This window comes from Podarcis tiliguerta (genome assembly GCF_965153285.1).
Source record: "Podarcis tiliguerta genome assembly, chromosome: 2".
In the NCBI taxonomy this organism is placed as follows: domain Eukaryota; kingdom Metazoa; phylum Chordata; class Lepidosauria; order Squamata; family Lacertidae; genus Podarcis; species Podarcis tiliguerta.
The window spans coordinates 120,064,154-120,076,715 of record NC_139535.1 but is presented as its reverse complement, the minus strand read 5'-3'; the positions used below and the strand labels follow the sequence as shown (position 1 = coordinate 120,076,715).

Genomic DNA, 12,562 nt, shown 5'->3' with positions numbered 1-12,562 from the left:
ACCCATGTCACAAACTTGGAAAATCTGGAACTAGACTTGATAATCTGGTGATGTTGATAGTCATTACTTGGACTTTGGGTTTTTTTTAACCCAAGTGCAACTGTATTAATTCTATGTGCCTATTTTGCAGTTTTGTTTTCCATCTTTTAATTTTCACTTGTTTTTTTGTTTTAAATTCTGTTTAAATATCTGTTTTTAATACATTATAGAATGAATTTTTAAAAAACTTTACCAAAAAATTAAGGACAGAAAAGACAGAATGAACACCTGCAAAAGTGACATGCTGCAGAAAGAGCTGGATCTATTCCTCCATCCCAATCAGCATCTGCAATAGGTCTAGAGCAGCCCCCACCAGCACCCCAAATTAAAAATACATCACTTACTTTTTCCATCAGCTGCCGTAGTTGTCGGCTGCGCAGGTCCCTGGAGCATGTGCCCTGGACAGGGATGACAGCCGTGCACAGACATTTGCCGTCGGGGGCCTGAGCGGAAGTGTAGACCTGCCAGCCTTCATCGGGGCTCTGGAAGAGAGTCTGCAAAGAGAAAGAAGCATAGAGCACTCAGCAACATGGTCAGGGCTTCTGGCCTTGCTCCTAATCCCAATACCTGCAGATGGAGGAGACACCAGCATATTTGCACTACACATTGAAACCAGTTTCAGAATTACAGGAAGTCCTCACAGCAAGCACTACTGGATTCTCTTGCAGGGGCGGGCAGACAGTCAAACCCAACTGAAAGGGGTTTTAAAGAGGTGTTGTATTTGTGCTGAAGATCTTCATGGGAGAACAAAGGCTCAAAATCCTGGAAATTGCTTTGAGTTTCATTTGTGGGCGGGGAACACAAATCTAATAAATAAACAAATAGGCTTTTCAGCCAGGCATAGGAATTTAGTGCAAATGAGGCAGAGAAAGAAAGGCAAGATGTTGGACAGGGGGTTGGACTCGATGGCCCTTGTGGTCTCTTCCAACTCTATGATTCTATGTCATGTGCCTAGGTAAGTTCTCTTGCCCCAAGTTGAGATCTCATCCAAACAAGGGGTATTCTGGTTTACTACATGTACACTCTTTGACTTGGGTCATATCTATATATGCAGGAGAATAATGTGGGGCTGAGAGATTTGTTTCTCTCTCACTTGCTCTCTTTGCAAAGAATGAGGAAGATTAAAAAAATGTGCCTTTTCTTGGTACAGTGGTACAGTTCATTCTACCATCCTATCCCGCTCCAGGAGTGTATCTCGCTCCAGAGTATCTAAAGGGTCTTACATAGGAAACCCCACAGTAAGCCCTTGTCACCATCTCAGATTGGGCTGTCACATAGGGAACACAATGGAAGAAAGGGAGACTTGGAGCAGTCCTCTGCACACGTGCATGCACACAAACACACAAACACACACACTGCTCATCCAAGAAGTCAATCACCATTTGCCAAACCATTTCACAGGGGTCGTTCTGAGGATGAAAACTTTATATTTCCATGAATGCTACCTTGATCTCTTTGAAGGTAATTCAGGATACGAATGCAATTAATTAATTAGACAACAATAGACAATAATTATTAATTATTCCTGAATAGTGTAGTAAATTAATAATATATAGTAGTATAATTCACTAGGTGTGACCATCAGAAATTATGTTAATTTGCTTACAAACAACCTGGAGGGACACAGCTGAGAATAATAAAGGTTTTATCTATTGATTAGGAAATGTAAAGAAATACACTACACATAGCCTCCATCCCAAGCTTGAAACCAGCCTCCCCCAACTTAGTGTCCCACAGATGTTGCTGGGACTCTAACTCCCTCCACCCCTGAAAATTTGGGCATGGAGGCCATGGGGCTGAAGGCATCTTAAGAGCGAAAGCTCTAGAAAAAGCCTGAGAAACAGAGGCAGGGCTTATCCTGCTTCTTCGGAGTTCCCATGAAAAAAAGCCACCAGAGAGACTGGAGATGCCAAGTTCTGCCAACACAACAGCCTGTGGAGAAGATTTGCTGCTTGTCTCTCCTCATCTTCCCCAGCCTGACTCCCGCCCACACGGCATCTCTGTAAATATTTGCTGGCTTTTTGAAGAGTTAGCATTGGCTGTTGTCATTGTGTGCATGCACAGACACACTTCCCCACAAAACTTGCAAAACTGTGAGATGCAGGCAAGTCTGGGAGATCTTTAATACAAAATAAAAAGCAGACAGTTATCAAATTATGCTAATGTGCTGCTTACAGTTAAACAAGAATACATCGTGATTCTTAGGGGTGTACAGTTTCCCCCTCTATTTTGTAAGTCCATTTGTTTCCATTATTAAAAACTTCACTCATTTCATTATTCAGCCATTAAAAGCACATTTGTTTCAGCATTTATTTGTTCATGTTCAGGTCCATTTCCCCCTTTCTTTGTTGTTATTGTTTTATGTGGCGGCAGCAGTAATGCTTACAGTGGTACCTCAGGTTAAGTACTTAATTCATTCCGGAATTCTGTTCTTAACCTGAAACTGTTCTTAACCTGAGGCACCACTTTAGCTAATGGGGCCTCCTGCTGCCACTGCGCTGCCGGAGCATGATTTCGGTTCTCATCCTGAAGCAAAGTTCTTAACCCGAGGTAGTATTTCTGGGTTAGCGGAGTCTGTAACCTGAAGCGTATGTAACCTGAAGCCTATGTAACCCGAGGTACCACTGTATTTTGGTGGCTCCCTCCCTCCCATAAGCCACTGTCTTCTTTTCCCAGAATGCCACAGATATTAAGAACATAAAAAGAGCCCTGCTGGATCAGGCCCATCGAGTCCAGCATCCTGTCCTCACAGTGGCCAGCCAGATGCTTGTGGGAAGCCCACAACGGAGGGCAAGAGCAGTCTCCCCACGTGTGATTCTTCAGCAACTGGCGTTCAGAGGCAGACGGCCTCAGATCAGGGAGGTGGGATACAGCCAGCATAGCTAGTGGTCACTGATAAACTTATTTTTTTAAAAAAATAATATTTATTAGAGGTTTTATAGTTACAGAAAGAAAGTATGGGGGGGGGAGCAATAAAAAATTTAACAAACAATACATCAAAAATAAAAAGAAAACAAAAGAAAACCAATACATCAAAACAACAAGAAAAACAAAAACATTTAAAAAGATATGGATATCTTTATCTTTCATTTACTTGTTTCCTCGACTTCCTCACACCTCCCTTTTTTGTATTCTAGTTCAAATTAGCTAATTCAGCAAATCCTTTCCCTCTTTCTCAATTTTTTGTTCTATAATTTATCTTAACACAATCTAACTTTAAATTTTCCACTTTAGCCCATTAACAATCAGTTTTTGCTTAATTCTTTATATCATTTCTGCTAAAACCATATAACTTCATTCCAGTATTCTTCTAATATTCATTAATTTTGCAGTATTTCTGTAAGTATACTTTAAATTTTTTTCAATCTTCTTCCATCGACTCTTCTCCCTGGTCTCGGATTCTGCCAGTCATTTCTGCCATTTCCATGTAGTCCATCAGCTTCATCTGCCATTCTTCCCGGGTGGGTAGATCTTGTGTCTTCCAATACTTTGTGATGAGTATTCTTGCTGCTGTTGTGGCATACATTAAAAAGGTTCTATCCTTCCTTGGCACCAATTTGGCCGACCATGCCCAGGAGAAAGGCCTCTGGTTTCTTCAAGAAGGTATATTTAAATACCTTTTTCATTTCATTATATATCATCTCCCAGAAGGTCTTAATCCTTGGGCACGTCCACCAAAGGTGAAAGAAAGTACCTTCAATCTCATTACATTTCCAACATTTATTATTTGGCAAATGATAGATCTTTGCCAGCTTGACTGGTGTTATGTACCACCTGTAAATCATTTTCATTAAATTCTCCTTTAAGGCATTGCATGCTGTAAATTTCCATACCTGTGGTCCATAACTGTTCCCAGTCAGCCATCATAATGTCATGCCCAACATCTTGTGCCCATTTAATCATAGCAGATTTCACCGTTTCATCTTGAGTATTCCATTTCAGCAGCAAGTTATACATTCTTGACAAATTCTTAACTTTGGGTTCTAACAATTCTGTTTCTAATTTTGATTTTTCTACCTGGAAGCTTAATTTTTTGTCCAAATTATATGCCTCCATTATTTGATAATAATGGAGCCAATCTTGCACTCTGTTTTTCAATTTTTCAAAGCTCTGCAATTTTAGCCTGTCTCCCTCTTGCTCCAGAATTTCCCAATACTTCGGCCATTTGGCCTCCATATTGAGTTTTTTCACTGCCTTCGCTTCCATTGGTGACAACCATCTTGGGGTTTTATTTTCTAACAAATCCTTGTATCTTGTCCAAACATTAAACAACGCTTTTCTGATAATATGATTTTTAAAGGCTCATAGAGCCTTTAACTTTGTCATACCACAAATATGCATGCCAACCAAATACGTTGTTAAAACCTTCCAGATCCAAGACATCAGTGTTTTCAAGAAGCATCCATTCTCTCAGCCAGCAAAATGCGGCTGATTCATAATAGAGTTTAAGGTCTGGCAGGGCAAATCCATCTCTTTCTTTAGCATCTGTTAATATCTTAAATTTTATTTGAGGCTTCTTGCCCTGCCAGACAAATCTAGAGATATCTCTCTGCCTCTTCTTGAAACAGTCCATTTTGTCCACAATTTGCAATGTTTGAAACAAAAACAGCAACCTTGGCAATACATTCATCTTTATGACAGCAATTCGGCCTAACAGTGATAGTTTCAAATTTGACCATATTTCTAAATCCTTTTTCACTTCAGATCAATATGTTTCATAATTATCCTTAAATAAGTTCACATTTTTCGCAGTCATATTAACCCCCAAATATTTCACTTTCTTAACCAATATTAATCTTGTCTCCTTCTGAAACTTTTCTCTCTCCATCACAGTTAAATTTTTCTCTAAAACCTTGATTTTCATCTTGTTTAACTTAAAACCTGCTACCTGACCAAATTCTTGAATTAATTCCAATACTCTTTTAGTACTAGATTCTGGCTCCTGTAAAGTCAGTACCAAATCATCAGCAATGATAAACTTATTGACCATGAATTTGTCCAACCTGTTTTTGAAGTTATCCAAGTTTTGGATAGGTATGATTGCATGAGTGATTTCCATCGTTGACTAGGCATTGTGGGGCAAACTACTTCCCTCTATCTCTCCTGGGTCTTCCAACAGTCAGCCTCATTGGATGGCTCTTAGTAGAGAGAGAAAGCACTTTTCTGTTGCTCTGGAGCATTCTGGAGAAAAGAAGTGGCACTTGCCACTAAAAAATGGCAACTCTCACTGGGGGACACCATTCTCCTCCCAGGGAATGGTCTAAAATGACACACAGAGGAAACATGATTGCTGACCTGACATTATGTCTCACAGCCAAGGATTGTCATTTGTTTTGCTCCCAACCAGCCATTATCTGTAGCCAAGGTTTCTTCTTGGCTTACTGACCATGGTTTGTTAGAGTGAAATGAACCACAATCCTGGGTTCAGATGCAATGCTGGTTTGACCAAAACAGCCCTGACAGGTGTGCTTACGGCCGTGACAGACTTTGAGCTCTCAAATTTCAGCAGCGCCCTGTGCAATGCTAAATTTTTACGTCCCCCACCTCTCATGCTCCATTGCTATAGCATTGCTTTAACATCCCCTGCAGTGTGTGCCCAGTGCAGCCACACCAGTTGTGCTACCCTAAAACCGTCTCTGCTCATGGTAAAGTTTTCCCTGTGGCTTGCTGTGGCATGGAAGCTGGGTGAGTGAAGAGATGCCCTGCTGGGGTTGAGATACAACCCCAGGTTTCCAGCCACTGCTGAAATCAGCTGATCAGAATCAAGCATTGTTTCTTATCTACCCCCTTCTTCCCTGCTTTTCGTTTCTTGGTCACATGGGAGTGTGACAGAACATTGGGAACTCTTGTATGTAGCTAGATCCTGGAAACATAGGTTATTGTCTGCTTGTTTGACTAAGACAAGGAGGAAAAACTCTCTGGCCCAGTGCCTCTTGATCATTAAAGTGCTGTCTCTGTGTCCAAATGCTTTAGGGCTCTGGGACCATAACCCTGGGGTTATAGGCCACAAGAGCAGACCTGTCACACTGACTCCATCCCAAGTCTGCACTGCCTGCCCTCCTTCCCTCTTTCCCACGATGCCACCTCCCTCTTCCCAACCCACACAAACGCAATGTGTTTCTAAAATTCACTTGATTCCTTTCTTTCCCCAACTAAATATGGAGCGGCAAATGCTATTTTTAGTCCCCGCTTGCCCTGGGACATGCCGAACGCACGTAATGAGTTGTGGCGTGACCTATTCTGTCCTTTCCTGTTATGTCACGAAGCTTCATCACCCATTTGGCTGTCTTCTCCCTTCCCCCGCCCCATCCCATTTCAGTTTCTTAAAGAGGCGCCTGCTAAGAAATTGGAGGGAAAGGCTGCAAGAGAGACAGAGCACCATTCCCAGGCAAACAAGCCACAGCCAGATAGTCTGTACTCTTTCAGAGTCCATCAGTCCCTCCTTTCCACCAACCACATCATGCAAGAAAATTGAGAAAGCCTCTTGGGAAACAGAGCAGAAGGAGCAGCCCTTAACAGAGTGGAGGGTGGACAGAGAATGCAAACTAGGTCAGACCCGTGTTAGCCAGCCAGCCTCATGCTCTCTCCTTCTGGATGTGGCACGGCAACCCGCCCATAATTTACATTCAGCACATTAGAGATCATCAGCGAGTGATACCAGGCCAAGTCTTCCTATGACTTCTCAGTAGATCAGCCAAATCTGAGTGATACCAAAATGCCAGCTGAAGAGTTTGTGCCTCCCCCCCCCCCCACCTAAAGCAAGTAGCTAGTCCTCCTGGGTGTAATGGGGTCCTCAGGGCAGGACTCTGAGGCAGGAATCCAGGACCCTGCTTAGCAGAATGAGCAGGAGGGCCCCCAAATGCTGCAAGGCTTGAAGTAAGCGAAATAATTACTCAGTACTATCAAAAGCGGAAGCGGGTGAAGCATAAGACCATTAAGTCCAGATCTAAAATCACCTACTGTAACTGGGCCACTGCATGATAGCAGAAACAGCACTCCAAAATATGTGGGCAGAGATGGTAGAGCTGTACAAGAAAAGTCTAGAGAGGATGAGCAGCAGATTTATTTATTTTTTAAACCCCAAACAAAACACCTCATGCTAACCTGAAGCCTGGACCATGATTGCCTGAAAATATTAAATTTGCCCTGAATTGCTTTCTAGAATATAGGCAGGTAAATCTTCCAAGAGATTGTGTAATAGGTAGCAAAGAATTAAAACTCTATATGTCAAATGGGTGATATCTTCTCAAAGGATAAGAAAACAAGAGGGTTTGAACAAACAAAATCAATATTAGAAACTGCAGTACTACAAAATAACAAAAAAGCACTGTCTAAGGTCTATGAGTATTTATTAGAATGGCACACAAAAGATGAAGAAATCAAAAGTGTCATGATTAAGTGGGCAATAGATGTAGGCCACAACATTGAGTATGGAAAGTGGATAAAATTATGGAATACTGGCCTAAAATTTACAGCATGTACATTGTTAAAAGAAAATCTGTTAAAAATGATGTACAGATGGTACCTCACGCCAATTAAATTGTCAAAGATGTATAAAACAGGAAATAAAAATTGTTGGAAGTGTGGGGTGAAAGAAGGCAGTTTCTTCCACATGTGGTGGACTTGTGACATAATGAAAACGTATTGGGAAAATATACATAATGAATTAAAGAAGATTTTAAAGTATACGTTTTTGAAAAAACCAGAGTCATTCCTGTTGGGAATGGTGGGAGAAGACACTGACAAGAATGACCAGAAACTGTTCTTATACGCAACAACGGCGGCAAGGTTATTGCTGGCTCAGGTATGGAAACAGCAAAAATTGCCTACAATAGAAGAATGGCAGTACAAGGTTATGGAGTACGCAGAAATAGCCAAATTAACAGCAAAAAATCGACATCAGGGGAATGAAACATATCAAAAAGAATGGGGAAAATTTATGTTATATATAGAGACGATGATGTGAAATAGGGAAACCAGTAGAATTAAAATAATATCTCATGACGGGAAAATACAAGAAATTTACTGGATAATAATATCAAAATGAATTAAAAATGTATATTAGGATTATTATTGAACAATATTTGTAAATGAATATAGACAGACAGCAAGAATTTGTATATATAGAAAGATTTATTTGTTTACGGACATTTAATGGAAAAAATGAAGAAGAACAATCTTGTGGAAAATGGACAAAGATAATATGAAAAGTCAAAGAGGACACAAGAAAGCCAGAAGAAGGAAGGAGGGAAGTCAGCTCGGGAGAGCAAGAACAAATGTGAAATATAATGTATGTGTATGTACAGTATGTAACTAAAAATTCAATAAAGATCATCTGGAAAAAAAGAAAAAATTAAAACTCTATATGTACTTTGTGTACGAACTTAGTCAGTGGGTGGGTAAAGGTCTGTGATATTTTCCAGTTGCTGCACCTTAACCAGTCTCCCCAAAACCTGGTCCAAATGTGAGGTCTGGTTGTGGGATGAGGCACACCCTCTGACCCCTCTTCTTCCTGTCCCCAAGCTGGATGCCTGCAAAACGTGACGTGAAGGCTGGCAACATTGGGAATCCCTTGCAAGACAACAGCAGTGCCTGGACACAGTCTGCTCCTGCACCCGGAGCAGTGGCCAGAAAAGATAGGACTGCTGGGAGGAGCACAGAGAGAAGAAACGTTCTGGTGCATCAGCATCAGCACAGCTGGACACCTTCATCCGCCCCAGCTGCAACAAAACATGTCTCTCCCGTATCAGTCTCTACAGACACAGCAGGTGCCTTAACCCTCCAACAGTTTGACTTCACCCCCAAAGGCACACTCTTCTACTGTCTCCGAGACAGAGGATGCCAACAAGGATCCTCTTTTCAAGCCATCTAGTCTGGTGGCAACACTGCCTCCTGGGGGAGCAAGCTCTATAGTTTAACTTGGCACAGCACGAAGGACTTTCTTTTATCTGTCTTGAATCTTCCAGTATTCAGCTTCACTGGATGATCTATAAGTTACATTTTTATGTTTAGAGATGGGTGGGTTTCCTTTATAGGGTTTCCTTTTTAAAGGAGGTAGAATTGTAACAAAACAAAATGAGTAGATGCTCCAATTGCACCCCCCCCCCCATTTGTGGGTCTATGTTTGTAGAGCTACATTTTAAAAACTTAGAACTTTAAATAACAGCCTGGAACTTAAGATTACAGTGAAAGTTTTTTCTTGCTTTAATAAATATTTCATAAGTGTGAAAATAAGAAATTCCACTTTGAGCCTTAGAAAGGCATACTTCTTTATTTATTCTTTTGGTTTGGGCATAGAAAATAAATTGTTTACTGGGGGGGAAAGCAAACAAACTTGAGAGTGGCTGTTAATGTATTGTTTGCTGTAGGGGTATTGTTGTGGGTTGGGTGAATAATAGGTTTTAAGTAGTTGTGGTTCTTTTTGCAAAGGCAGGTTTTTCTTTCTCCTTTCACCTGTGCTTCTGTATTTGTGAAGATAAAAGTAAAATCAAAAGCACTGAATTGAGAATACGTTACACCCTTTAAATTGCACCCACCCACACAACAAAGCAGCTTATAACAGTTGAGGCTCTTCTGCATCTTCATTCCCACCTAAACCTTCCTATGGACTCAGTCATGCTGCCTGCAGGATTATCCCAAGACATGTGTGTTTTTCTTGCTCTTTCATTTCCCTGTGCAAACACCCATTATTACAGGGGAGGCGGGATACATGAAGGTGGTCATTGTCCCAAAGGGTGCTTGTAGGTGTCTGGTGATCCTTCCCTGACTGCTTGAGGCAGATCCAGCCTCTATGGAATGCATTGCTGGCTGCTGCCGTAATGGCAGCAAAGGCTAGAGCGCAGTCCAAAGGAGGCTGTTTCAGGGGCAAATGACTGGCAAGGAAATGGTTAATCACCCACTGACCATCCTCCCCCCCCCCCAGTCCTCCCAGGCCCCTTGGCAGCAGGGAAGGGGGCCATTAGGGCAGCGGAGGCTGGTCCATTAGGACAAATACAACACTGTCCCACCACCAACCCTCAGGCTGCCCTCCAGCCAGCCTGTCAGCATTGTCTTCCTCAGGTCGCAGAACTCACCTAGGAAGTGGGTGCAGGAATGTACCCAGTGCTTTCCCCCTAAAAAATGTTTAGGGGTACTCTCATTTTCCTACTCATATTGAAATACTGTCCCTCAATGAGGCTAAACTTAGATTCACAAAATGTTTAGGGGTATGCATCCCCCTGCGTCCCTCCGGAAAAAACACTGGACGTACCTAAGGATTGGGCAGGTTGGCCCATGCTGAGGCACATAGAGACCTATAAGCTCAGCTAACTAGCCAGGCTAGAGGCCTTGTGCCCTATCTTGTGCTAGGAGCAGCTTTACTCCCAAGGTTGTAAACACATTCCTAAGCATCTGCATATGAAAGGAGACATGCCTTGCTGTTCTGAGATGTACCTTCAAATGTCCTAACCCCTCAGGTAGAAAGGAATGCAAAGAGATCACGCGCAGGGTGGGGGGAGGCTTAGAGAGAGTTCTTTGTTCGCTTGCTCAATGAATAGGTAATGAAGGAAAGACCATACATGGTATAATTAGTTTTGTGTTGTAACTTTAGATTGAAGGAAGTTTATGCATGTGTATTCCTTTAATAGATAGCAGCTATGCATACTAGGAAGGCCCCACCCTTCTGGGGCTTTGCTGAGCTTTTGGAGAGTGATCCCACTGAGCCATTATTGCTAGCAATAAGCACCCTTGGTTTTCTCACTGCCATGTGAATATTTCCTTTCCGCCTCAAACGTTGATTTTTGCTACACTGCCAAGGGTGCAGGCCCAGAAGGGTGCAAATATTCGCACCTCTCCACTCTGGCTTGGAGTGGCTAGGAGCCTGTACACCCACCTGCACACTCCCTGGGTGTGTGGCCAACATCTGCTGCTCTGCGTGGCCAAAATCTGCTGGTTGGACATGTGTGTGTGTGTTTGCTGAAACAGTTCTTTGACAAGGGCGCAAGGGAGCCTAGGTATGCCTCTGGGTGGATGGGGACAAAATTCAAATTCCTAGTGGCTCCACCTGGCTCTGGCTCCACCTACTGTTGGCCTCCATGCCACTCTGATGGTCTGCCCTGTCCTGGCTATGCTTTCTGTCACTCCTCATTTTCTCTTTACCCCAAACTTTTCTATTGCGGCCTGTCTAGCTGTACCTTTGTCCCTAAGTAGTTGTCACACAGGCAATCCATGGCAGACTTTCCCAAAGTAACGTTCTTGTTGTAGTTGCAGAGAAGGTGGGTTTGGAGGAGTCACACACACACCAGATCTGAATCCTCACTTCTCAAGGCTGCCTTAAGAAGACAAAAATTACTCCCAGAGATTCAATTCCATCACATAAATCTCCTGAGCACAGACGGCATTGTCTCCCTTGGACTGGTTCAGGCATGCAGGGACAACACCCAATCCATCATTGTATGAACCATCTTCACCGTAAAACAACTTTGATACAGGAAATAGGGAACATAGAAAGCTGCCTTCTGAGGAGTCCCTGGTCCCTCCGGCTCAGGACTGCTGATGCCTGACGTGGGGGAATCTTGTTCAGCCCAAGGGCCACAGTCCCTCCTGGGCAACCTCCCAGAGGCCACATGCCACTGCTTTGTGGGGCCAGAGGCAAAAGTGGGCAGACCAGGGAATGCAAATGTACCCTTTGTCTAGTAGACTCGTCTCTACACACACTCACAGAGACCTCTCTATCCTATCCTCCTCCCTCCTCTCCTCACTGCATGTTTAATTGGGGTTTAAAGCCCTCATTAAACATGGGGCAGTTCTGTTTGGGGCCAGATATGGATCGGCCCCATAATGATCCAAGCTGGCTTGTGGTTGCCATATCAGCCCCTAGATCAGGGGGGCCTACCCCTAGGCACAAGGGGTTCACACCCACCCACCCCTCACATTTTAAAGTCATAGTGGAGGGGGTTGGGCTGGCTAGCTCCATCCACCGCTGGTATTTGGCAACCAATGGTTGTCCAACCTCTACTCCATGCTGGCAAAATGCATTGCGAGAAAATATTAATTTTTGGAACTCTACGAGAGCCAAAACCATTGCAGCCCTTTTCTCTATGAAAAAAAATTTGCTGCAAACAAGACCATATTTTTTTTCCTTTTTTAAAAAAACCCCACTCCATTTATTTTCACATATGCTAATGCCAAATGTTGATTTTGCTGCAGGAGCACGGACACTCGGCAGAAGGGACGTTTGTCAAAAGCTGGCAGTGTGTTCTCGCTGTTCTCCCAGGCACGTCGGCGGAGGCAGGAAATATTGCCTTTGTTGTGAAAGCTCTCCCCTGCCCGCTCCCCCTCCCTGGCCAGACTCTCTTTTGACACCACAAGATGTGCAGATTCCATCCCTTGCTTTTCAGAGCTTGGAGCTTATCAATTATGGAGGATGCGGCAAAAATGCCTACATTCCTTGGAAAGGAAACAGCAAGGTCTGGGAATCTGGGATGGTGTCATAGCTGGAGTATTACTTTTACCAGGGGGAGCCAGGTTCAAATCTCAACTTGCC

At 43.1% G+C, this 12,562-nt stretch overlaps 1 protein-coding gene across 5 annotated transcripts in view; it reads right to left on the bottom strand.

Moving 5' to 3' along the window:
• The window catches only part of OLFM2 (olfactomedin 2), a 178,192-nt gene that overhangs the window by 59,370 nt on the left and 106,260 nt on the right, over positions 1-12,562 (bottom strand). For all 5 annotated transcript variants that reach the window (XM_083428278.1, XM_083428276.1, XM_083428277.1 and 2 more), the window contains exon 2: positions 384-533. In XM_083428278.1, coding sequence (XP_083284404.1) covers positions 384-533 — 150 coding nt within the window. The remainder of the gene's footprint in view (positions 1-383; positions 534-12,562) is intronic.